The sequence below is a fragment of the Eucalyptus grandis genome, chromosome 8 (assembly GCF_016545825.1).
Source record: "Eucalyptus grandis isolate ANBG69807.140 chromosome 8, ASM1654582v1, whole genome shotgun sequence".
NCBI classification, from domain to species: Eukaryota; Viridiplantae; Streptophyta; class Magnoliopsida; order Myrtales; family Myrtaceae; genus Eucalyptus; species Eucalyptus grandis.
The window spans coordinates 22,893,000-22,920,624 of NC_052619.1; the positions used below are offsets into that span (position 1 = coordinate 22,893,000).

General features: G+C 39.1%; 3 protein-coding genes across 4 annotated transcripts; 1 reads left to right on the forward strand and 2 right to left on the reverse strand.

The window, feature by feature from the left end:
• Positions 1-1,904: 1,904 nt before the first annotated feature.
• Positions 1,905-2,804, forward strand: LOC104416743 (UPF0496 protein At2g18630). The gene has a single exon (XM_039299742.1). The coding sequence runs from the start codon at positions 1,905-1,907 to the stop codon at positions 2,802-2,804; it is 900 nt and encodes a 299-aa protein (XP_039155676.1).
• A 1,238-nt stretch (positions 2,805-4,042) lies between these two features.
• On the reverse strand, positions 4,043-7,231 carry LOC104457213 (30S ribosomal protein S6). 2 transcript variants are annotated; one of them, XM_039298751.1, is made up of 4 exons: positions 6,960-7,231; positions 6,791-6,865; positions 6,048-6,281; positions 4,043-4,658 (listed from the first exon to the last, which is right to left on the reverse strand). In XM_039298751.1, exons 3-4 carry the CDS (start codon positions 6,228-6,230, stop codon positions 4,380-4,382), a joined length of 462 nt encoding a protein of 153 aa, XP_039154685.1. In that variant the 5' UTR covers positions 6,231-6,281; positions 6,791-6,865; positions 6,960-7,231; the 3' UTR covers positions 4,043-4,379. The 2 variants fall into 2 exon arrangements, with proteins under 2 accessions (XP_039154685.1, XP_010070450.2); XM_010072148.3 differs by lacking the exon at positions 6,791-6,865.
• A 9,652-nt stretch (positions 7,232-16,883) lies between these two features.
• LOC104457215 (elongation of fatty acids protein 3-like) lies at positions 16,884-18,524 on the reverse strand. Its single transcript, XM_010072151.3, has one exon. The coding sequence runs from the start codon at positions 18,303-18,305 to the stop codon at positions 17,295-17,297; it is 1,011 nt and encodes a 336-aa protein (XP_010070453.2). The 5' UTR covers positions 18,306-18,524; the 3' UTR covers positions 16,884-17,294.
• Between the last annotated feature and the right edge of the window lie 9,101 nt (positions 18,525-27,625).

The window sequence follows — 27,625 nt, forward strand, 5'->3', positions numbered from 1 at the left end:
TCCATTTTGAAGGAGGGAAGAGGATGACGACGAGGGAGAACTTCTCTCGGGAAGGATTTTGAGTCCTTGGTTTAGAACTAGGGTTAGCATTGGAGCAATTATGGTTTATTTTCTTTTTGCAGTTTGCATTCATAATTAGACTTGGCGCGTTTCGATTGGATGAGCATCAGTTCGTTTCTTCTTATAATGCGGCAAACTAGGAGCAAAACAGAGAGCATCGGTGAGTCGATTGGATGAGCATTAGTTCGTCTCTCGCTCTTACGAGGCCTAGCGTAGGTCCTCGACGACTAGGGCAAAGTCCCCCTAATCAAGGATCGGGACCCAAACACATGTACCGACGTTCCTGGCAGTTGGGTTTAGACCCCGGTAGATGGACCCGAGTCCCTCAAGGCCACATTTGAGAGCCCAGAGCTCAAGCCTAGGCCCTTGGGATTGTTGTTGAGATTTTTTTTTTTTTTTTTTTCAAATGTGCGTTTCATATTTTTAATGTAACAAAGACGAATGACTTTCACATATTGTTCGTAAGATACGGCCAAATATTAAAAAAAAAAAATGAAATCCTTTTCCTTAGAATTTGACTTTTTTTCAAAAATATTTATTAATGGGTTAATTTTCTTTGATATAATCAAAGCAAATGCACCTTTAGCATTGCCAAGCCAGCATCACCTATTGCCATTGCCAATTTTCTCCTGGATTTTGCTAGCATATAACGGTTTTTGGGCTACTGTGAAAATATCTATTGTGAACTACAAATTTTTGTTTTTAAAGAAGTTGATCCTATAACAATTTATAATCATTTGCAATTTGATTTTTTTATGATTCATAATACATTATTATTATCATAATACATTAAAGATTGTCACGTAATTATTTTCTTTTTTCCCACTAATAGATTGGCGATCATCACTTTCAAGGCCATCGAAAATGATAACCACCTCCATTTTAATTATAAAATAATCATCAGCACCCCCTGAATGATGATGATGAAAAAAAATCGCATTAAAATAAGTAATAAAGATGTAACATATCACTTCATATTTCATAAAATCTAACTCGGAGAAAGGGAAAAAAGAAGAAGAAGGAAGATCTGGTATCCGGAAAGGACCCCAGAATATTAATGAAACTACGGAAAACAAAGACTTACGTTCAAAACAGAGGATAAATTCGACCAAAAAAAAAAAAAAAAAAAAACAGAGGATAAATAAAAATGGGAGAATGAGTCAACGTCCCCGCTTGGAAGACTGTTCCTGAGGTCCTCTACTGGACTTTCCCTTCTTCCCAACTCCCCTACGCAGCCTTCAATCCTCCGATCAGGCCGCCTCGAGATCAGCCTTTTGTAGCACTCCCAACTTCTTGGTTCCTTTTACAATTCCAAGTCCCCCTTCTGGAGTAGATCTCAGCTTCTGCAGTTCACTCTTGGTGCCTACACGGTGATTGAGCTTGGTTTGGTCCTTCTGGAGGAGTTAAAGTGAAAATAAGATCGTCTTTCCTATGCGGTATCAGCTGAAACTGAGGTAAGCTCACAAAAAGAAGAGCCGAAAAGAGAAGGGGGTTTGGCTGATCTGTGAGTAGTCTGTGAGTCCTGCTACATTTTTTCTGGCAAATCCATTTATAGTTATAATTCAGGCACTGTGCTTGACGAGCAAAATTTGAAAAAGGGTTTGGTTTTGGATTTTTAATGGCAAACTGTGGGTGGGAAATTTAGTAAGAATAAGGAATTAGACTCTTCATCAATGGAAGACAGCGATCCTAGATAACAGTCTGACCTGACCTCTTATGAAGCTGCCTGTAGAGTCGACCCAAGCTTGCAAGATTTGGACAAGACCTTACGAGCTGATAGAGTAATTAGGACACTAGCACTTCGTGCTGAAGATCAGTCCCTAACATTTTACTCTCTAGGAGAGATGGCCACTGACCGTCTTGAGATGGACCATGAAGTAGCTAAGATCATTCTTGAATCCACATGGAATGACAAAGAGCTGATCCATTTAGTGGATTATTACTTCAATCATTGCCTACGGATATTAGGTTTCTACACTTCCCTCGGGACATGCCTTGGGCTGGCCCGTGATAACCAGTCGCGGATTCAGCTTGCAATTATGCACTATGAGGAAGAGAGAGGAGAGAATGTGGGAGGGGAGAAGTATGTCAAGACATTGCAGGATCTCCAGAGACTCAGAGAAGCAGGCGGCCCATTCACGTACGAGTTCTCCATGCTCTTTAACTCAGTGTGGGAGCAGCAGGCAGAGATGTTGCATAAGTTGCAGGCTCGTGAGAAGCTGGACAAAGAACTTAAATCTGCACAAACTTGGAGAAGGGTGACCATTGCCATATTTGTGACCGTCTTCATGTCCGCTTTGATCTTGTCGGTTGTTGCGGTTGCGAAAGCTTGGAAACCTGTTGTGATTGCTCTAGCTGCTGGTCTGCCAGCTCCAATAGCGACAGCTGGCAAGTGGTGCGATTCTTGGTGGAAAAAATACCGCAGGGAACGAAAAGGGAAAAAGGAGTTGATAGACCTAATGAATGCAGGAACTAGGATCTCAATCAACGACTTGGTAACAATTCGGTTGCTTGTGAGTAAGCTGGGAACTGAGATTGAGTCAATCTTGCAAAATGCCGGCTTCATTCTTGGAGAAGAACAGGAAGAAGCCATGAAGCTTGGAATGCGGGAGATCAAGAAAAGGGCGGAAGTTTTCATGAAAACTATGGAGGATCTCAGTACACAAGCTGGTAAGAGTAGCCACGAGATACACAGGGCGAGGACAGTGATATTGCAGAGGATAATTGGACAACCCAGTCGTTAGTTCTTTTCTTATGCTTAGAAAGTTAACGGTTAATGCAGTTCACTGTCTTAGATTAACATTATGTTGCAAAGATCATCTCGCTTTTCTCCTTTTGGTTGAAGTTGATCTGGCTAATGTGGCTTCAACCAATTCATGCAAATGTGGCGATTATAGAGATTATGAAGCAGTTCTACATTGGTGTGCTTCAAAATGAGGATGCCTGTCTCCGGGAGAACTTTTACCTGTTTGGCTTCGTTCTGTTAATCTAGCTGATGCGATTGCTGATTTGTTTGTTTAAGTCACTGAAAGAGAAAATTGATTCAAGCGTTACAGTAATGTGGTTTTCCAATTCTTTCTAAATATGACATTAACAAAATTCTATCATTCGCCAGTAAATATATATATGGAGGGAAACCATTCACTGCGGAGTCTCACACCACATTCTAGTCATGTAGTGTCGAGTAATCTGAGGATGCCGAAGAATTGGGGTTGCTAAGATGCATATCTTGGCAGTTAGTTCATTGTGGAAAACCATCTATGTAGCAAAACTAGCATATTCTACAACGACAGGATAAGCTGTACGGCTGTTGTAAAATCTCTTGGCTCTTTCCGGTTTAGTTCTTCAAGTTTAACTATGAAGTCGCACAACCGCTGCACAAAATACCTTATCCTTATTTTACTCTCATTGATCATGTTATTTATCAGTGTATTTGGATGAAGGAAAATTAAGTGATTTGAGAGCCGAAAGGTACTTGAGTGTCATCTCTCAATGAAGAAACGCTAGCGTAATTGTTTAGATTCTTCAGTGAAAGTATTAACTACAAAAAGATGTCAGAAATGCATGGACCGATTGTTCCTCTTGTTATCCGCTTAACCATGCATTCCTCTCGTTATCGTGTGGGGACCGAAGGAAGTCAGTTGCATCTGCTATTTTTATTCAGAATTTCCTACAATTTCATGGATTAAAATGGAAAGAATTCCAGAGGCACCATAACGTTCAGTAACCAAATGCCATGTCATTCTAAGCTCAGCAGCATCACTCACCCAACACTGCTGGAGTGCACTGCGTTAGTAACACTTGAAAGATATAGAATTTCTTCCTCCGGGCGTCATATTGAACAAAACCCACACCAGCTGTTAACTATCATCTACCACATAGGTCATGCTATTGAAACAGCTCTCTGATTGGATTATCTTTACATACTAAACGAGAACTAAAGAAAAGATAAATCAAAACAAGAAATGCCAAACTTCAGAAGTTACTGATAATCAGATGAAGATCTTGAGATTGACCTCCTCGTGAGACACAAATCCAACATGCAGTCATGCAATAGTCTCCCTCATTTCTGTATATGGTACTAATTAAAGTATGGTACTTCAAACCACTCACTGACAAAAGAAACCTGCAAAAATGAACTAAAACCTTCATTCTCACAGCTACTTTCAACAGGTAGATGGCAGAATCACATAAAATGAATCACATTTTGCATTTGAGAGATACTAAACACGAGCATGAGCATCTGCTAACACTGAAGCAAGACCTGAATACGCATCAAATCAACAAAATTCATGACCCCAGAAATGACGATTTGCTCTTTATTGTTCTTTCCTTTCCTCTCCATCCACCTCATATTCATCGTCATCGTCCTCATCATCATCTACATCCTTATCTGCATCCTCATCATCAAATATAGAACTACGAGGAAATCTGCTCAGTTCACGCTTCTCATCTTCTTCAGTAAGAAATTCCAGCCCATATTTTGTGTCTCGGTGCTTCACAAGAAGCCAGCGCAATAATCTATCTTCCCTATTCAAGTAATGCAGCTCTTTGTTCATCATTGGTGAAGCCATCATGGTCAACTGCATCATCTGACCCTGCATGATGTGCAACAGAAACATAAAAGTGATATCAGTGTCTAGATCAAAGAAATCAACATGAGAGAAATAGCAAGAGACCTAGAATCCTCTTTCCTCCACAAGGTAAAAGTGCAACCAACTAAATATCATCTTTTACTGCTTCATCAGGAAGAGTAGCAGATAGAGAGCCCATCCAAACAGTACATATTACTGCCCGGACAAGGGTAAATTACACTATACATCACTCAACTTTTAACTTTCAAATAAATCACTCAACTTTCAAGTTCAGCATATAGATCTCTCAACTTTGGTTTTGTTCTCCATAAGGTCACTCTGTTGACTAGCTGTTCAAAATCCCATTAGAAGTTTGACCTGGCATCATTGTAATATTGACACGGAAGGCACATGTGTCTTTATTAGACTTCCATTGTAGGTCAGTCAACTGTAGATAATTTTGCATTGCAACTCACTCAACTTTAGATAAATTTCATTTTGGTCACTAGACTTTAATATTGAACTCATACTGCCACGTCAAATTGATATTAAAATCAGATTAAAATTATCAAAACCAGCTGTCAAATCAGGTTTCCAATGAGTTTTTCGCAGGTCAATCGCCAAAGTTATTCGATTGAAAGCAAAACCAATGTGAATGAAAGTTTGAAAATGAATAGCCACTTTGAAAGTGAGTGAATAGTAGAGTGAACTCTGGTGCGATTTTCCTGCCAGACCAACATTGCAAAATTAAATCTTCCATCAACTGCTACAGTAGCCATTGATTAACTTAGATGAAAAAATGACCATGGTAAGTATTAAAAGCAAGAAGCTAGGATGGTAACAGCATCAGTGCAAAACCGAATATACAACTCCAATCCAGTATGGGATTTCCTCATAAGCTAGTTAATATTTGTTCCAACATGTCTGCCTGTATAATTACCATCTCCTATGGCTTCCACTCCTAACATAAGGCAAGGAGCCAGCCGAAGACATTATCACATTATGAGATTTTCTCATAAGCTAGGATAATTTTGCTCAACATATGTGCCAACATAATCAATTTCTCCTGCAGCTTGCTACTTTGAACATGAGGGAAAGAGGCAGCCAAATACATGGTCGCATTAAGCATTCCAGTTGTGAAACCTAATAGAGTCAGCATTTCTGCATCATCTTCTGTCATATTCTGTTACGTCATCTTGTTCTAGAGAATACTCTCCGTCATTCTGTCAAACCAGATAGCTCATTTGTAGCTTCCAAGTTACATAAACCAGGAATTTAAACAAAGAAGATGAATCAAATCTAATTGCATATCACAAGCACAACATGAATTGACAAGCCAACAAGAGAATTATCTGTAGATGGAAAGCTCAGAACAAGCAAGCAGAAGGGCGCAAATTTCAACAGAAGAATCACCTGAAAGAATCGCCCATCAAGCTTCTTGATACCATAACCCAACTGGACCGTCCCGAATGATTTTACCTCAGTGACAACCCCATTTTTCTTAAAGACGTCTCTTCCTATCCGAGCCACCATATCCATCAAAGCTTCCTTCTTGACATGGGGTTTCAGCAAAAGCACACAGTCATACAGAGGCATCTTGTTCTCTGCCCCCCGAAAACCCCTCTTCAGCTGAACTTATCTTCTAGACTGTCAAGAAGAGTTATTCCATCAAATCAAACGAGTGGATGACCTGCACATCGCCATGGAACTGCAAGTACTACTAAATCTATAGCTATCACTACTAGAACATGAAAAAGACAAGTAATCAGACACACTAGAGACCAGGTACTCTCAGATCAAGCCTGAAAAAAAAAGGGTCCCTGAAAATATAATAATGTAATCGCATGAGGTAAAATAATGAATGAAATGCCTAGATCTAGGCATTTCATCGAACAGGTAGAATGGATTTTAACCGAATGAACCCGTATGCAAGAATACGATAACGATTCACTTCATATCATAATTTTCGAACAAATCCCAAGCAGTCGAAGATCTCGTACAAGAAATCGTAAACCCGAGTTGAACCTTTAAGAATTTTGACACAAACACTTCCAAGAAGTGGGAAATCGATCCGAAATGCGAAAAAAAAAAAAATACCCAAATCAAATCAATGGAAAAATCGGGCAAAGTCCATTGGCTACGAATTATGAAGATACCGTTCGGAACGGCAACAGCTTCTTCATCTTTCAGATTATTAAGGCGTGGCATTCAATATCCCGAGCTCAACCCACCTAAACCGCAGAAATCGAAATGCCCACATCACAAATTCTCGAGAGAAGGACGCTCGAGAAAGTTAAGGAATCGCAAGCGAAGGAACCAACTTACAAAGAGAGAGGGAGGGCCGAGTGCAAGCTTTGCGAATCAACCACCGAATCGAACGAAAATACTCGGCCTCGGCCAGTCGACGGAGCTCGACGCTACCAACCAATGAGGGAGCAAGAAGGCGGCGGGGGAGACGGAGAAGCTCTGGAGGCGGCGGAGAGGCGGAGGAGGAGGACGACGACGAACTATGGAGGCGGAGAGGCGGCGGCGGCGGAGGAAGGGGAACCCTGGTGGAGGCGGAGAGATGAGGAGCAAGTGAGGCCCAACGATTGAGTCATTTTCTAACCCTATATTTTGGTAATAATTATATTGAGTAAGACTAAAAGAAAAATAAAGAAAAAGATATTTACGTAAGTTTAATGTTCAATCATAATGTGATAAAAAGTATCAAGACCATTTAGGTTTAAAAGATGAAAACTCTTCCCTCCTGAACAAACCGACTCCTCCTCACATGCCCAGAATTTCTTAATCTCGATAAAAGGCATTTAGGTTTTGTATTAGTTAAGGAGTAGGATCAATTTTAACTATTAAATGAGATAAAAGATATAAAGAGAATCATAAAAATGTATTTTCAGCTTATATAATTTTCTTGACTTATTATATGATATGTCGCATTGGGTTGTGATAAAATCTTGAAGTTATGAAAGATTCAATGTATTGTGTTTATCCATAAAATTAAAAATATATATATCACAAGAAAAATTAATTTGAAAAATTTTGATTAGCTTGAACTCAACGTAGAAGTATTTGCTACAACATGTCCGCTCTATTTCCCTTTTCTATTGAGGGCGTGGGGTGATATCCCCTACTCGCCTCTTCATGCTCCATGGATGTTCTAGTGTGATAAGAAAAGTCACAAAATCAAATTTACTGACTATATTACGATCCTCTTATACGAGAGTATTTTCGAGATCCGACAAATTTAGGAATGATGCCAAAAGCAAACTAATAATTCTAAAATCACTTGAGTTGTTTTGAATCCTTATTTCGATTGACATTGGGAAACTACAATTGAATAAATAATTTAAAGAAGTCCAACTTAAATAGAGTTGCGCACTAACCTATTAAGACTAATTAGGAGCCAAACGAGGCATGGGATGACACCTCACTCCTCAATAACATATTAACATGTATCAAGACAGTAACCTCCATAAGCTAAGTTCGAGTTAAGTCCAATTTCTTGTTCAAGAGATCAATCTACCTAAACCTAAGCTAAATCAAAGGTACTCAATAAAATCTCTAAACTAAAGATTTTGTTATTCAACCAAAACTAAGCCATATTTATTACTAAGATTTACCAACCTAATCAAGACCTGCTTCTAAGGTACTTTCTAATTTCTTCAATTTTTTCAATAATTACGAAAATGGGGACTCAGGCTGGGCCCTTGGCCCAAGTACAAATGGAGGTATCACCTGGCTGGGGCCTTTATGTCCGGCCCCCCTTCAAAACAAGACCAGACGAAGCCCAATCCACCACATCAGATTAAACCCTAAACTCATCTAAATCGAATTATGACCCCAATTCAGCCCCATTGTTTTCATTCTTTTTCCCCTTTTTTCTTTCTTTTCTCCTATTTTTTTACTATCGTAGTCCATCGTCTTCTTCATAATATGGAGAACGCCCAAAACACCATCAAGTATCCACCTTCCAAATCATCAGCACTAATCCACCTATACCCATTATCAAACCCTTCACCATCGAGCAGACCAAATGCTTTCAGATTCAAGTTTAATGACAATGAAATATAGCCAGAATTGAACCATTGCGCTAAGAAAATGATTAGCATACATCCATGCATTTTTAGATTGAACAAAAATATGATCTATTTCGTGTGTGTCTAAGAGGCATATTATTGAACAGTTTACATGCATGGAATGCATGACAGACCTAAGTGTTATTGAACCAAGCTTGAGGGCAAAATCTACACGAAATCAATCAAGAACAAGTGCAATCAGTGACACAAATTTGAATATAATTGATTATGTATTAATGTAAAATATGCCATCACGGGTTTCTTCCCTAGCAAAATCGGGTATTATAGAGAGGGATAAATTTTACCTAGTCACTTGAGTGTGAAGAGGTTGTAATCACAGGTAACTAGGTCGAGGCTAGAAGCTTCAAGGATCGTCGAATGCCGAGATCTGGTCTAACAAGATAATGGTGCTTGCAATTCGAGCTCTTTTCCTTTTTCCGACCGTAAAACATGGAATGTGAAAGAAGTAATTATTTTCTCAATAATCAGTAATGAATTGATCGGGTTACAAAAATATATATGCTCATATGTGCTTAATCTTATTCATATATTTAGGAAATTATTCTACCCTTATTACTCAAAATATTTTCTAATTCTCGCCCTCAAGTTGGGATTAGATATCAAATAATCTCAATTTGTCACATAAGAAGCTCACTCTATTTGCCTGTAGAGATTTAGTAAAGATGTCTGCGAGTTGATCCTCAGTCTTTATGTGTTGAAGAATAATCTCCCCCTTTTGAATTTTCTCTTGTACAAAATGACAATCAACCTCAATGTGCTTAGTTTGCTCATGGAAGACAGGATTAGATGTAATGTGAATAACAGATTGATTATCATTATAAAGCACTAATGGACTCGACGGTGACATTCCGATCTCTATAGGTAACATCCTTAACCATAGTAATTCACTTGTTACATATGCCATAGCACGATATTCAACTACGGCGCTTAATCGAGAACCTACATACTATTTCTTGTTCTTCCACGTAACTAAATTACTTCCAAGAAACACACAATAGCCTGAAGTAGATCTCCTATCCATAGGACATCCATCCTAGTCGGCATCAGAAAAGCCTGTAGTGTTTAGATACCCATAATTCTTAAACTATAGTCCTTTACTTGATGCTCCCTTCAAATATTTGATGATTTGAAGCATAGCATCCCAATGAGTGGTACGAGGAGAACTCATGAATTGAGATACTACACTAATAGCGAAGGATATATCAAGTCTTGTGACGATAAGAGATTAACTTACCAACCAATCTCCTATACCTCGCTGGATCATTTAATAGTTCTCTATGTTCCACATCAAGTTTTAGATTTTGCTCCAAGAAGTCCAACCTTATTGAGAATATCAAGAACATACTTTTGTTGCGATAAATTGATACCAACATTTGAGTAAATTACTTCAACACTAAGAAAATATCGAAGATGTCCCAAATCTTTAGTACTAAATTTCTTATGCGAAAATTGCTCAAGTTTTTTAATGCCACTTGAATCACTACTTGTAATTATAATATCATACACATATACAACTAGAAGGATACAACCGGCTAAAGAAATAGAGCTGAAAATCGAACGATCTACTTGACATTGTTTTAATCCAAATTTGATGACCACATCACTAAATCTATCAAACCAAACACGAGGAGATTGTTTGAGTTCATACAAAGTCTTTCGTAAAAAACAGAGTGCATTCTCCCCCGAGCATCAAACTTAGGTGGTTGCTCTATGTAAACCTTCTCAACCATATCACCATGTAAAAAGGCATTATTCATATCTAATTGATGAAGTAGCCATCCAAATTGTGCAACCAATGAAATAAATATAAAACGGATGGAATTTGGCCACTAGAGAAAATGTGTCATCATAGTTGACACCATAAGTCTAAGTATACCCTTTTGCAACCAACTATGCTTTTAGTCAATCAAAAGTGCCATCCAAGTAAACCTTAATAGTGAAAACCCAATGACAAACAACAAGTTTCTTATCGGTAGGTAATGAAGTAAGCTGCTAAGTTCGATTCTCAATTAATGGCCGCATTTAATCTTCCATGGCATGATGCCAACCCGGATGAGCAAGAGCTTCAACAAAACTATTAGGCACAGAAACATAAGACAATGACGAGACAAAGGTAGAGAACGAAGGATAGAAAATTAAAAATATGATAACGCTTTAGAACACAATCGGAAAGACCAACGTAAGGAGCATAGCGATCTACAAGACAACCGACATAGGAACGTGTACCTTTTTAATAAGTAATAGGTGGATCAAAATCAGAGGTTGGTACTGTAATTGATGGGGGAATAGATGAATCAGGCACTAATGAAGATTGTATGAGCACAATTGGAACAGTACTACATCGATGATAGGTGTGTTCAGCAAATGGAAATTTTGTAGATATAGTTAGGGATGGGGAAAGCAGCGAAAGTGTCGGTAGAACACCACCATCTTGTTGGAATTGCTAGTGAAGAAAAATATGATTGATCTTCAAAGAATGTCACATCTGCAGGCACAAACATACAATGGCAAGTAGGACTGCAACATTTGTATCCCTTCTAAGTCCGAAAGCATCCAACGAAGACACACTTTTCAATACGAGGATTCAACTTATCAAGACATGGAGTAAAATAATGCACAATACAGACACATCCAAAGACACAAAGAGGTAAAGAAAAGAGAAGGCGATTTAAATGCAACATAGAGAACGGTGACTTCCCCTGAAGAATGGAGGTTCGAAGCCTATTAATCAAATAACATGTTGTAAGAATAGCATGACCCCAAATATTTTTAGGTAGATGCATATGAAACATGAGGAAACAAGCAACATCAAGAAGATGTTGATTCTTACGTTATGCTACACCATTTTACTATGGAGTGTATGAGTAGAAAGTTTGATGGATACTACCATGAGACTCAAGGAATGGTTGGAAACCAGAAGTTGCACTCAAATATTCTCTAGCATTATTTGACTGTAACATTTGATAGAGATATTATATTGATTCAACATTTCAAAATAGAATAACTGAAAGTAATGAAAAATCTCCATGATCTTTTATTAAGAATAACCAAGTCATTTGGGAAAAATCATCCACGAATGTAATAAAATATCTGAATCTAGAGACATCAAACACATGACACGAATTTCATACATCTAAGTGAGCTAGCTCAAATGGATTAGAAACACAACTCTAAATACGGGAAGGAAAAGAGGCTCTATGATGTTTATCAATCTAACAACTTCACACTGAAAAGAACTCTCATACGCTGACTCAGGAAATAGACGCCCAACTATGTTTGGTGGTGGATGGCCAGTACGGCAATGCATCTAATATAAATAGACGAATTTCATACATCTAAGTGAGCTAGCTCAAATGGATTAGAAACACAACTCTAAATACGGGAAGGAAAAGAGGCTCTATGATGTTTATCAATCTAACAAGCTTCACATTGAAAAGAACTCTCATACGCTGACTCAGGAAATAGACACCCAACTATGTTTGGTGGTGGATGGCTAGTACGACAATGCATCTAATATAAATCACTAGATGTATGCTTCACAGTTGTGGTAGCTAGCACCTTCTTGTCAAGATAGTACATGCTATTTGATTCATGTCCCCTACTAATCATCTATCTAGTTCTTGAATCCTAAAAGACGCAATGAGAAGAGGAAAATATTATAGAACAATTGAGTTCTTTAGTTAACGAGCTAACATAAATCAAATTACAAAGAGATCTTGACAAGTGAAGAACATAGGACAAAGAAAGAGAGGGACTCAAATGAGTAACTCCCATACCAGTAACCTAAGATCAAGAGCCATTTGCTATTGTAATTGAGTTTCATAATAAAGCAAATGTGGAGTGAAAGTAAGACAGTAGTTTAGAGTTACCAATCATGTGATTGGTAGCTCCATAATCTATAACCCATGAATCAGACGTTACAAACAACAAACAAGATGAATTACCTTTGAAGATTTGTGTCAAAGTTGCAAGTTGGAACTAAAGATCCTATCACTTGTTGAGAGCGAAGCAATGCATCATATTTAGTATGTGTCAATGTAATTGAATCACTTGAATTCAATAAAGGATTGAGCTTAATGGAGCTGTTAAGGGAGGAATAGGAGAATTCTCAATTTCTACATATGCATCAAAAGGTGGTCTAAACTTTGGGTGAAGTGTATAACATTGAGCTTCTATATGTCCAACTTTTTAACAATAATGGCAATAGCACGAGCCACAACTATTCTTAGAACTAATGATACCACGACTACCAACTCTTCCATTACGACCACCACAACCTCCACTATGAACAAAATTGTGTCCACGATTGCAACCTCCACATCCACTACGATCATAGGAAAGCATAGCACTCATCTCTACAGTTAGTGAGGTGGAAGTCTTCTCAGTACTTGTAGAATAGAGAGCTTGTGAGAAGACTTCATCCAGTGTAGAAAGAGAAGTCTAAGATGTAATATGTTGATAAAGAGATGAATACTCAAGCCCCAATGACTTGAGATATAATATCACTCTTAGATCCTCTTGAACTCCATAGTAACCAATACTTATACCCACGAATCGAATCAATGACACAATACTAGCCAAAAAAAGAAAACTTGATCCAATCACAAGCAATTGTAGCAGTTTACCAACACTTCATGAAATTATTTCATCAATATCAGAGTAAGCGCACAATCACCAAATCGCTAGTAAGCTTATTCTCACTATTTCCTTCTATTCAATGTCACAAAAAGTGACAAATATTTAGGTCAGTAGCAAAAATTCAGTGGAAAAGGGAAATATGTCCTTTTCTGGATAAGGAACAACAACTCTTCTCTTCTCTAGAGCCACAAAATCTGAGTGACGATGATGGTTTTGTGATCTGTTGTAGATAACAACAACTAGTAGAGGACAACTGTAGCAATGAAAGGTCGTGGAGGTCGCCAAAAATCTTATGGACAACTGCTGGGTCAAAGAACTTCAAGCAACCAACTGGAGTTCATCGACAAACATGGTTGAAGGTCAACTACAAAATCGAGCTACAGATCCGAACGATGTTGGGCGATAGCAATGCAGGGGCTGGAGAACCCAGCCACAGATTCAAACAACGTTGGGTGACAACAACGTAAGGGCTGGACAATACCGACTCACTCGAATGTCGCCAGATCTAAGCTAGGCGACACCAGGTGACTTGAATGTCATCGGATTTGACCTGGGACTAGGTCCGGCGATGCCAAAACAAGCTATATGGTCGCTAGATCTAGCCACCGAGGCTTGGTGATGATTGCATCGAGAGTTGCCAAGGCCGACACTCGTATATGTAGTGTCATGGGTTTTAACGGTGTCGAGAAATCACCAAGATAGGGCAGCCTGGTGAGTTAGTCTCTCTCTCTCTCTCTCTCTCTCATCGTGTGTTGCTCTGATACCATGTGAAAGAAGTAATTCTCTTTTCAAATAATCAACAATGACTTGATCAGGGTTATGTACGTATGTACGTATGTATATACACCTACTTATAAATTAGGAAACTATTCTACCTTTATTACTCGCAATATTTTCTAATAAGGAAAAAATATTTTTCCTTGCTAGAAGAGAAAGTTGTTTTCCCTTAATATATAATTGTTATTTTTAATTTATGGAAAGTATTTGTATAATTAATTAATCTTCCGTCATCCAAATATCATAATGTCGAAAAACGATTTCCCAATTTTCTTTTTAAAAAAAATGAACCCTAAAGTTAAAAACAACTTTTTTTTTTTGGTCGAAAAGTTAAGAAAAAAATTAAAAAGCTAAAAAAAATCTATCTATTTAGGAAAATGAAGCTTAATTATCCAAGATAAAAACATTCAACTTTAAATTGAGAAGGTGTAAGAGACTTAAAGAATCAATTTGATGCAACTTACTATTTTGTCCCTTGCTTATTCGGGCGGAATTCTAGTTCATCTTGAGATAAATTTGAGCTTCCATAGAATTGTTCCAACAAGGATTTTATTTATTGGGGCATGTTTGGTAACTATTCTATTCCTAGAAACAATTCTTGCTTATAAATGATTTTTTTTTAATTCTATTCCCTAGATGAGTTTTTGAGTATTTGAAGCGTTTGGTAATTATCCAAAATTTCTATTATTGAGATATAAATGTGTTTGTTAAGACTTCAAATTCTTTTGTAATTTATAAATTTTTTTAATTTTTTAAATATTATTTTATTATTTTATTATTTTCTTTTTCCCCTTCTTCTTTTGGCCGGCGATCTCATCGAAATATCATTAGATAAGCCTTCCCAACGACTTGGTAAGGCCAAGCCTCGTTTAGCCACCGACGAGGCTAACGACGCTCCAACAAGGTTGTCGCCCGACTTGATTCTAGAGTTGTTATCGATAATAAAATATCAACTTTTTTTTTACTTTTGATTTAAAACAAAATAGCTATCAATTGGATTTTTTTATTTCGAAAAATAAACAAAAAATCACCCAAAGGAAGAAGGAGAACTAGAAAAGAAAAAAGGAAAATAGACGTTTGGTAATTTTTTTTTTGATTTTTTAATATTTTGATTTTATTTTCCATTTTCCTTTCTTTTTATTGTTATTGGGAATAAATTATTAACTTTTTTCTACTTTTTGATTTAGAACAAAATAGCTATCAATTGGATTTATTTATTTATTTATTTCGGAAAACAAACAAAAAAATAGATTTAGGTATTATTTGTCCGATTACCGAATAGGCTCTTAGCCACTTTTTGGAATGTTACCATGCAGGCCTATGTTTCCCTTTCGATGACACAATTCTGAATAAATCTTTTTTGATTGTCAAAAATGTCATTATCCGTACTCAAGTGATAGCATCGTCACGCAAAGAACGAGGAGGATTGGACTGCATCGGGCAGCGGGCATTAGTGTACTTTTGAAAAGATGCGATGGCACGAATTTAAAAACAACCAACATGTCCAAGTGATGTGAAATAAAGATGAGCCAAGTGTCGTAATGATGTGCAAGCAGTAAAGTTGATGACATGGAATAGTGCCCTAGACATGATTAAACGATGTGAATTAAAGCACAAAATGACAAAGCATGCATTTGACAAGATAATAAATTAAGTAAAACAATATGATAAGGAAACTCGGCGTGACAGATCAAACAAATATCAATACACAGCATGATTAATAAGTAAACACAACATGACCTGCGGATGCTTAGCCCGACATGTCATGAGAAAGCATTGCATGATAAATAACGCACGACACAACATAAAATAATTGCGGGCGGCCATAGCTAAACCATTCCCTAGTTGACACACAGATCCCCTGGTGCGCAGCCCCTGACTATAAACAACGATCTCAAAGATTCATCCTCGCATTGATCAGGACGACTGGACGGTAGCATATAGATGCGATTATCAGACAACCTCGTCTAGGTTAGAATGGCGAGCTCTTCCGACAGCAAACAAGCGCTGCTCATCTGTTTCGGACGTGCGTAAAAGAGACGTCAAAAGCCGGACGTGAAAAAAGGTTCTTTTGACTTTGCATAACTGAGGACAACGAGGTCGAATCTCTCCCAATATACTAAGCAGGATCGGAACTTGAACTCTTATCTCAGAAATCGAAGCTCATCACTTGCGCGCAGTTCTCGACAGAAAGACAGTCGGTGCGAGGGGTTTTGACCTTTCTTGGACGTCTGTCAATCATCACCGTCGTACGCCTCGCAGCCGTATGCAAGGGGGAACGCTAAAAATATCTGATGCCATGCTAGTTTGAGCTTGGTTTCTGGCGGGGAGGATATTCTTTCATCCCGTTTTGGGAGATCCCTAGTGGAAGGCTGATAAAGCTCTCTTCCTAGACAAGACAGACGGAGAAGAAAAGTTGACTGATGGTAACAAAGACCTACCGACTGTTCTTGTCTCCATGCATGTTTTCTATCAAGCGATGTTGTGGTGGATTGGAATGATCCCGCTTTTCCTGGTATTAGGAGGGACCATTTGATTCGAGCCGGGTCAATTTTGATCGGCAGTCGACTCCGCTTTAATTTAACCGAGGCTTCTTTCTCAATGAATAACAATAAAGAGTAGCTTTCAACCACCTCTTTATGCTGGTGCAAATTGACCACGACGGGCACTACATATCCCTTTAATATTTCGCAATCGGTCGAGAATGATTCGTCTAAATATGCCACTGAAGTCTCTGTGAAGATATAATCGAGAAATTTATTTGTAATCTGTATGATACTCTTACCAACATGAACTTTCAGAATCGCTCTCAACTCTAAGGAGCAGAAAGGTCAAATAATGACCCTACAAAACTCTGCTAAATCCTCTTCTAAACAATATCAGCAGAATCGCCTGACTACCCTAATTACTACACTAGCATTCTGCAACATCGGTAAAACTTTTGAACCATTTTATTGTAGTACATACAAATATATCAATTTCTACAAAAATGAAAAGAAAGAAAGAGAGAAACCCAAAGAAGGTGAGATGGAGAGAGAGGGCTCCGCGGCAAACGTTTTGCTTCCCAAAATTTGAGGGCTACAAGAAAAGTCACCACCACCAGCACCACCAGGTCCACCACCACCAGCAACCACCCACCATTCAATCCCTATAATTCCTTCTCTTTGACGATGCTCTCCTCCTCTGCCTCTTTAATTACATCAGACCCACCGCATAAGGAAGAAGACGGTTCACGATCTCGATCGCAGGCCTCGCCGGCACCCCCTGCGCCGATGCTGTCGGCGCAGCCGCAGCCGCCGCCGCCGACGACGACAACCGCCCCCCTCTTCTTGCCCAGATGCATCTTTACGTAGAATTTCAGGAACAGCATCAAGACCGCGCCGTTCAGCACCGAATTGAACACCCACGCGCCGATCCCGTTGCACCCGCCCTTGACCAGGTGCAGCGTCAGCACGCCGACGTGGCACACGAGGTTGCATCCGAGGAGCGCGACCTGGCAGTGCGCGACGAACGGGAAGCACGCGACGGGTAGCCCGATGGCTGTCCAGAAGCGGTACCCGTACACGGCTGCGTAGACGAGCGTGGCGGAGAGGATGGCGAGGACCTGGAACGACTGCGAGAACTCGAGCCAGAGGAAGGCGACGCAGGTGAGGGCGGCGTTGTTGAAGAGCTGCGCGAAGGAGAGGCGGCGGCGGCGGAGGATGGTGAGGAAGGTGCGGAGCATGTGGAGGAAGCGGGAGAGGTAGAAGACGTAGGACCAAAAGAAGACGCGGCCGGAGGGGCGGGTCCCGAGCGGGAAGCAGAGGAACCACTGGAACGGCGTCGTCCGGGACCGGCGCCAGAGCCACCGGGTGTCGCGGATCTCGGCGGCCGAGGAGAGGAGGGCCCCGGCGAAGATGGTGGCGGAGAGGAGGGCCATGAGGAGGCTGTGGAGGGCCGGGGCGGGGCCGACCGGGACGGGTCGGCGGCGGCGCGGGAGGAGGAGGAGGAGGTGGAGGAGGAGGGCGAGGGCGAGGTAGAGGGAGACGGAGGAGGCGAGGAAGGACCAGGTGGAGCCCCACGAGTGGGTGTGGCTCCACCGGAAGTTGACGATCGCCGGGTGCTCGGCCAGGTAGTACGTCACCCAGTTCACCGCCATCGCCGCCGCCGCCACCGACATCGCCGCCGTCGCGCGTCGCCTATCGCCGACGTCTCATCAATGCCTTCGATCCCGACGAAAACGGCCCGAAAAGAAAGGAAGATGAATTCTCAAATTCTCGTGGAGAGATGTTCCAAATTTAGGTTCTTGATTTTTAGAGAGAGAAGGCGAAAGGGAGCCGTGGAGAAGAAGGGGGTTTTGGGGGCTTAAATTTAGAGATGCCTTGCGTCCGATGGGGGAGGTGCTGGGGACGTGAACGACTGGTCGGCATGAAGCGTTGGTAAAAGTGGCTGGTAAACGACACGTGTGGCGGTTCCAGTGGACGCACGTTCGCAGCGTGCGTACGCGCATTTACTGTCCCCGTCGCACGAGCGGCCGGCTGAGGTTGGTCTTAATGATGGGATTTTTTTTTCCTGGGTGGGGGAAGCATTCAATCAAGGGAAATTGGTGGGAGTTCGCCGGACAACGGGGAATGATGGATCTTTTTGAGTAAATTTGAATGCCATGCGGTATTCCATTTCCAAGAGAGTGTTTCCACCTTATGAGGGCCCACCCAGTAATCCTTTCAGTAGGGCACCCACAAATGTTTCCCTCGGCTAGTGGTCAGCGGTGACGGTTGGTGGACTGTGGGCGACAATCTTATAGCGACGGTCAGCAACGACGGTCGGCGATCGGCTGTCATGCGGCGGCAAGTGGCGATCGTGCAGCAATGGGTGGCAGTTGGCAATCTGTGAACAAGAAGAAAAAACGAATAAATACAAAAATTTATAAATCATATCAAACGCATTTTTATTCTTTTTCTAATAATATAAATTTTATATAGTTATTAAATGTCTTATTTTACTCAAAAATTATTTCTCGAAATAGAAGTAGAAAAGACCTATTTCTAAAAAGAAATTGTTTCTCAGAATAGAAGTTTTACCATGCGTACCATAAGATTACATTCTATGTTTTTACTTATAGGTACCCACAAACCTCATCCCTTATTGTTAGAAGGGAATTTTTTTTTTAATTATTATTATTTTTCTTTTTTTCAGTATCAACGTTTTTACACTAAAAAAATCAAACATTGGCAACTCTTCACTTTAAGTCATCCCCATACTAGGCTCTCTTGAGGGTCACTGAATATGTGATGGGTCTTTTTGAGTAAATTGGATGCCATACGGTAGAGTTTCAATGGCAGAATTATACTTTCTTTTCCCTAATCGAGTCCCGAAACTTTTGGTTTGCATAATCAAATTCTTAAACCCTAATAACTTTTTCTAATCAGGTCTCTCGGATGTTGAATGTGGCTAATTGGGGACGACAACAATTTTTAATGTGGAAAACTTCAATGCGACAATCCCGTAAGAGAAATCTCCCCACTCAAGGTCCAGTTGTGATCTTCCTCACTGAAGTTCTTAGGGGCTTTCACACGTCAAATTTTTGTTCGTACCAACTGATATCTTAGGTCCAATTATTGGAATCTACAGTCCAAGGTGCTTGATTGAGAATGTTATGCAAGTCCATGTTAATTTAAGTTCAAATAAAAAGGATGCATGTATATAATGGTGGAGCAACCACTCTAAATCAAGGATACAGATATATGGACATGAAACTAATGAAAAAAAAAAGCGCAAACGGGACCCGATTTCGAAACTAACCTTAGTACGTAGGCTATGCTTTATGCTTAAAATCTTCTTTAAAGTCACATTTTAAACACAATTGGTAACTTGACACAACTTTTTTTGTGTACCCTACTTATGTTTAGGTAAGAAAAATGAGGAACATGTCCTCCACGCAATAATATGCACCCATGCTAGTATTTTCATGAAATCCAAATGATTTCAGCATCAAAACATGTGTAAGATATCTGGATTTATCTGAATAGTCGAATAATTTCGAAAATTCGAGCCATTAGTAGTAGCTCGTTACTAATCGTTATAATTGCCTTAATTTATGTTTCTTAAACTTAGTAGGGAAAAGACAAGAACACCGAGACCGACCGTCATAGACCGACCACTTGCCATTAGTAGTAGCTCGTCACTAATCGTTATAATTGCCTTAATTTATGTTTCTTAAACTTGGGAGAGAAAAGACAAGAACACCGAGACCGACCGTCCTGGACCGACCACTTGCCGCCCTCGTCGTTCGTAAGATGCACGTTTTCTGGGTGGCTCGCGTTGCGTTCTTGAAATATCCCCCATGGGAAATGTGTGGAGGCAAATCCATGGTCTGCTTTAGAGTAATGTACAGTGCGTAATCAATAATTGGCAGTCAATTGAGTGGACTCCAGGATGAAGAAGGAGCTATTAGACAATTAAGTAAAGCTGACAGCCTCCACTTGAATCCAATCTAGAAAAAAATCTAGTGGTGATGCATACGGGTATTTAAAAACAACCGGACCCGAAAATCTGAGATTTTTCTAGTAGAATCTCTTATCAGTTCGGATAATAGGTAAACAAATGGGCATCATGACAGGTTCAGTTAGGTTCGGGTACTTGATCGAACCAAACAAGAACACATCAAACCACACACTTGCGCTCCCTCGCTCCTAGAGATCGTCAATCCCTCCGAGAACATCTCCTTTAGCGTTGTCATTTACACCTCCATCGTCGAGAACATGGCTCTCAACTTTGTCCTCCTCAAAAGCCCGATCACAATGGGAGCGACGGACGACCACGGCCACGTCTCGACTGAAGCATGGCAAGAGGACAAGGCTTGTTGTTGTTTGTGAAGAAAAAGCAAATGAAGAAGGTCAGTGTGAAAAGTTCCTTTGGTTTCAAAGAGTGCATACCGTAAAGATGGGAGGAGAGGATAAAGGAGTTATAGATAGTGAACTTCATGTGATTCGGGTGGCAATAAACATACAACAATCACGTTCGGGTCGGGCTGGGAATAAAAAATCCCGAACCGTCAACACCCCTTGTGATGATGATAAAACACAACTCCACTTAAAGCCCCGTGAAAAATTATTGGTCTTTATTATTTCCTTAGCATGATAGGAAAATGTAGCCCATGTATCTATCTATTTGGTAGTGATATTGAAATATAAAATCATGTTTTGACCTAGTAATAATCTCAAGTAATCTCTTAAGATCTTTCGCAGTATCAAAATAAGAGGCTTTGAATTTGCATCATTCACAATTTAATAAGACAAAACCTAATTGAGAGGTAGTGTTATAGCATTTAATTGGGTCTAGTTCACGAGTGCTCTCGAATCATTTGTTAAAGGTAAGGGGACATTTCATTTTAAAAAAATAATTTTTATATCACAAGAACAATCAATATATTGAAAAAAAACAATAATTCTTATTTGATTGCTTAACAAGTCCTTGGAGCACTTTCTAGAAAAAATAAAAAAAATCATACTTAAGTAGTAAACTATCTACTTATCTAATTATTTAGTATTTTAGAACATTTATCAATAGTTCCACAAAATCTCATACGATCTATCTTAGCAAAGTTAAAACAACTTTCAACTTTAGAATTTTGTGGGCAAAAAAACTCATGAAGTCCCATATAACCTCCATTAGTGCGCAGCAAAAATCATAATTTGATAAACGCCCGACAGTGATCCCATGTTTCTCTTTTGCATTGAGAATTTAAATCGATTCATCTTCAATGTGCAATAATAACCTCAACTCTTCTTAAAATAACCAAATCTTATTTATACTTTCTTCATTAATTGTTTCCTCTTCTAACATCATTCGTAATTTCGCATAATATTTGCCTTTTTCAGTGATCTACACTTTTGTATAAAATAAAAAGAAGTTCCTATTATTAAGGGATCACTGTCATCACTGTCATTTTTCTCTTTTTCTTTTTCCCTAAACAAGGAGCTGTTGAAGGTTCCTTTTAAAACCCTCTGGATTAGTTTTAAGGACTTTTACTACACAATTAGTTGAAAAATGAATGGTAGCATGAAATTTAGAAAATCCCCACAATCCAAAACGTCAATCTAGCATGAAGAAGTAAGAATATACAGCAGCATGAAATTTAGGAAAAAAAAAAACAATTTTTTTCCAGCATCATTTGGTGGACCGACGACTTTGAAAGCATCAATTACATCAATTCATGTCTCTTTTGAACGATTGCAATCAATGCAGGGTACTCCCTAATGTGCACGGCCTCTGTTAATTCTTTTTGCGGACGCGCATGGAGAGGAATGGTCTACTATGGAATTGACTACAAGTTGACCCTACGTAGGTCTCCGCTTGTAGTCTCCAAATTTGACTTGAAATTGCCGATAAAAGATAATTCTTTTCTCTGAAAAACGCGTCACAATCCTTCGTATAGTTCATTGTGCATTCGTAAAGGGAATATAAATATGGTTTCTTCCAATAATAAGCAATATCGATCCTCATAGCAAACACAGCTATTTATAGCATCTTGAGATTTTCGGCTCGTCAATTAGAAGTCGTTCATTTAAACCTTATTAACTATGTGCAAACTGCTCTGAATCAAAATCATCTGTATAGATCAGAGGCCTGGACTTAACTAGTTATCTAGAATTTGTAGCGTATTCTATGGACCTCCAGATAGTACAAGACAACATGCATGGATCGCTTATCTTGATTTATGAGAGGAGAATTGAATCAATTTATCCCCATTGATCATCAAGATTTTGAGGGATGACCGTATTAAAGAGCTAAAGCGGTTCAATCAATCAGGAGAATCCCACTCCTGTTTAAGAAAAAAGCAACAAAAGTGTGAAAAAAAAGAGCCTGGATTCATCTTAGGAGCATCTCCAGCACCACTCCTTCAATTATTATCCGTATTCCTTCTCATCACTATCTCGCCCGGTCTTATGACCACCTTTATGTCTGCTAGATGTTGGATCTGTAGTGGCCTTTTATCTCGCCTACTTCATTTGGCACGAAATCACATTCTTCAGATGCCACAGCATATTCTCAAATTTTGATGTGACACCTTCATTAATTGAAGACGGGACATGATTTTCCTCCTTTTGTTTTGTTTTGTTTTTCTTTTTGGGAAGTGGAGGGACATGCACATTAGCAAGGTGAGACATTCAACATTAATTAAGGCAAAAGGAACCCTAGGAACTTCTATTCTCTCTTATCTTTTTTCAGTAAGTATGACACAAAGACTATCACTTAAATACGTCGAAAAGCACATTATAACTTACACAGATCGAGAAAGTGTAGACTTTGCACTTGTGCATACAATTGGTGGGTCATGGCCCGAAGGTCTCCCGAGTCAAAATCCCTTAACACTCCAATCAATCATATCACCCTCACAATTGATGTTGTCCATGAAGTAAACATCTAAACCTGCTCCTTTCACGTGATATCTTGTACATGATGACTAATGAAATTGGTTAATACCTTAAAAAACTCCAAACTGTGACACTTGTGACAAATTTACCCAAAACTATTTTTTTATCATGAAAAACCCCAAACCGATACACCCGTGACAAATTTACCTTAATTAACTATAAAAAATCCTAAACTTGTACATTTATGACAAATTTACCCAAAACTAATTTATTCAACCACAAAAAATCCCAAACTGATAAATCTTTGACTAATATACCATCCGCTAAATTAGATTAATACCACAAAAAAATCACAAAAATTGTAAACTGTGATAAATATAGTGTAAAATCCCAAATTGGTATACCTCTAAATTGTCACGTGTTATTTAACTTTATAATTTAACAAGAAAATTAAACTAAAACTAACATAAGGTAAATTTGTCACAAATGTACTAGTTTAGGGTAAATTTGTCAAAGGTATACCAGTTTGGGGTTTTTGGTGGTCAAAAAAATAGTTTGGGGTAGATTTATCACAAGTGTACCAGTTTTGGGTTTTTCAGGGTATTAACCCTAATGAAATCCACCATTACACGAATAAGATTTCTATTTTGATCAAAGATGATTGTTGAGAATCTATCCTTGCAAAGAAAAAGAAGCCCCGACTGAAAAAAAGAAAAAAAGAAGAAAAAAGAAGGCCAGTTTTATTCTTGAAAATATTGTCATCTTTTTCTAGTGAAAGTGAAAAGATTGCTCTGTTATTCCTGGAAATGTGTTGGGCTCATGAATAGAAGAAATCTTCTACGTAAATAAAAGTTAAGACATGAGTTTAGTCATGTTTCAGGGTCAAGAAACACTTTCGTCTAATATCTGCTTGTAATTCTTGTTGTCATGGAAAGTAAAGGAACTCTTGTTTTTAATTGAAAACATATTTTAGCATGTGACTCTAGGTTTAATTTTAAACCAATGTTCTTACGCTAAAGAAATTCCTTTTGAAGCAACTTGAGCCTTCAATCCAGCCCATGGGCCACATCTACAGCCCATGGTGAACCTACTCATCAGGTCATCCTGCATATTGGGTGGAGCCCAAGACGAAGAACTAATCTCCATTCTCAAACCACAAGCGTTGAACAGGGAGAATACAAAGCTGAAAAAAAAATAAAAAATTCAGTGTCATTTTCTTGTTTCCATTTCATTGCCCATTGAATAAGAGAAGCATTTTCATAAGATACAGTGGATTATCAATCTTCCTCTCCACTCTTAAGTCCAAGTTGATTAGTTTAAAGGAAATGTTATTCTCAATTGAATTTTTGTGCCAAGAAATTATGAGATTATCGTATTAATATTGGAGTTTTGAGCTTGCTTACGTTTCATACAAAAGGTTGAAAAAAATTTCTGATGTATCATAGTTCATGAGAGTAGATGTGTCCTGTAATACCTAGAAGGTGCAATCCTAAGCGACAATCTGTACTAGATGGCACCTTCAACATATTAGACTTTGTTTGGTTTGCCGCGAAGTTGGATTACTTACTGAATGAGATTCAAATTTTATGGACTTTTCATGTTTGGAAAGAAACAAAAATTTGGATTTGGATTAATCATAGAACAGTATAGCTTCGAGAACATGGAATTGGGGTACCTAACCTAAGTCCACATATCATTAGGGTTTCAAAAGAACCTAATACAAGGTCGACCTATTTACGAAGTACGCATCTCTCTGTCAAATTTGCGCCAATCGATGGGGTCAATGAGGCGAACTGCAGCGGCCATGGAGGTTAACAGCCTAGCGTTACCATAGATCTAGGTTGTGCAAGGTGAGAGACCTCCATCGAAGCCTATTTATGGTCATAAGTCACAACCTTCACTCTGAGAGAGAGAGAGAGAGAGAGAGAGAGAGAGAGAGAGAGAGAGAGATGCCAGATTAGTCAAGCAGATGAGAAGGTCGGCATTTCATCGGCAAATTGGAGGCGCTCGTCACGGCAATGGTTGGGCAGCGCCAGTGATATGAGCAAAAGCTTTTCTTCCTTCGCATTTTCTTGAAATTAGAATCTACTCATAAGTTCTTTTTCAGCGGAAGCAAAGGAGGCTTTATGGTTTTCTATATTCTAGGTTTGAGTCATTTGCCGTAAGGATCAAGTTCCTCAATTCTAAAAATGAAGTCACTTCGAATCTATTAGCTAAATGCAAACCTCAAATCACGTATGTTATGTGGTGCCTCTAATTGAAGATGTTTGTGGATACGATTAAGTCTAGGAAAAGATTAATACCCCCAAATATTCTTGCTACGCAACATTGTTAACTTAAGTGTTTATAAACGTATCCATAAAACCATTTTCTAATCTTAGCATTACTCAATACTATATCCTGAGAATCGCGAGATGAATGTATCGATGCATGATGAAGACGAGTCGGGCTCCGTTGCGGGTCCTGAAACTGCGTATGGCGCGTGAAAATTCAAGTATATTTGGCAACGTCCTGCGTAAACATTGAATGATGAATGCATGCAGGTATGCTGCCCAGGACCTGACATGGGATAGTAGCGATCGCATGGAAGACAAGCTGGACATGAGATGTCTGATGAACGACGTAGCAGCAATTCATCAGTTGCATCGGCCAATGACTTCCACCGACTTCTTGGTAAACGGACAAAACGATTTCCATCTGGTCCATCTTCAGGATTAGCTGCGAAGTTTGCTGATCACACCTTGCATGTGCACAAAAAGCAAGTGTCGTGGCAAAACGACAAGGTTTTAGCCAATCATTTCGTTAACAAGATTCGACTTTCTCGACCTCCCTCGACCCCACTTCATCTGTCGGCAACATACAAGATTTGAGATATCATAATTCTATACTCTATAGCAATTCAATGGTAATAATCCATTCAATTCTGTGATTGATCCGAGAATATTCTTGGCTATTATACTTGATCCGTGCTAACAAGTGTACATATCACTAATAACATATAGTATTTTCTCCATGAGGTCACACGGCATCATTAATGGAGTTATCACGGAACTCAAACGCGCTTATTAAATTAGTGAAATTTCTGTAAAATTTACCATCATCGTGTGCCCTAATCATTTGTTAAAACTTTGGTCAACGAAAAGCTATTAGATTTAGCCAAAGCTAATGAGTTGTCTGCTTAGCACATGAATGGCCCACAGAGAACCCGAGGAACATGTGAAAAGAGAGGCCGTCTTCTCCGTTGCCGACACAATTCATTGGCCTCTTTACCAATCTCTCCCTTCCTCTCAATGAAGTGAGAAAGGACAGATTGAAATTCTCTCGATTTGGCAGAGGGCCGAATCTAATTATTGTTGCAATTGAATCCTTGCACATGCAGCACATGGCGTTGCGCGATGCTCTAGCATGGAAATTGCATTGAAAGTGATAAGGTCGAGATTAGAAAAACAGAAATTTATGATCCATTGTATTTGAGGGTTGGACATGCCATCTAATTATACTGTTGAGGCATTTAATTTTGAGTCCTTTGCTTTGTACCTTTATGTGGTCCTGAAGTAATTTATGATAAGAAACAAGTACAGCTATTAACAAGAAAAAGCATATATCGTATACCATTTACAAGATATTGCCAAAAACTACCAACGAAAGTACCGGAGACCATCCCTGTCATTAAAACGATGAATCATGCAATTATTAATTGTTTGATTTGACAATCAGAAACTTTTCAGCGGACCATCAATATAAGAAGACACTAAATGTAACATCTCATCACACGTTAAAATAATAGAATATCATACTTTCTAAAAAAATAATTAATTCGAAAATCATTTCATTGACAAGTCTTATAAAAGCTTGCACATGATTTGAGCGAACACCATAGAACTCGAGCCTTGACATTTTGCCGTATAATGCGAGATTGTACGATACGATCAGATCACGCGCCACCGTTTCTTTTCGAGATATTTGTTGCCTCCAAATATTACATTAAACACCCATATGCCTAGAGAATAAAGTCAATCAAATCCTGCCGTGATTGCCGTGGGAGCGGGGGGCAAAGTCGAGGCTAATCATGGCCTTGAGCGACGGGACTTTAACGTGTACGATCACAGGGTCGAAAGGGATT

Bases quoted from the DNA above. Each gene is read 5' to 3' on its own strand.
- LOC104416743 (XM_039299742.1), top strand. From the start codon at position 1,905: ATGGCCACTGACCGTCTTGAGATGGACCATGAAGTAGCTAAGATCATT.
- LOC104457215 (XM_010072151.3), bottom strand. From the start codon at position 18,305: ATGTCGGTGGCGGCGGCGGCGATGGCGGTGAACTGGGTGACGTACTAC.
- LOC104457213 (XM_010072148.3), bottom strand. From the start codon at position 6,230: ATGCCTCTGTATGACTGTGTGCTTTTGCTGAAACCCCATGTCAAGAAG. The intron at 4,659-6,047 runs GTGATTCTTCTG...CACATCATGCAG, and splicing joins TTGATGGGCGATTCTTTCAG to GGTCAGATGATGCAGTTGAC.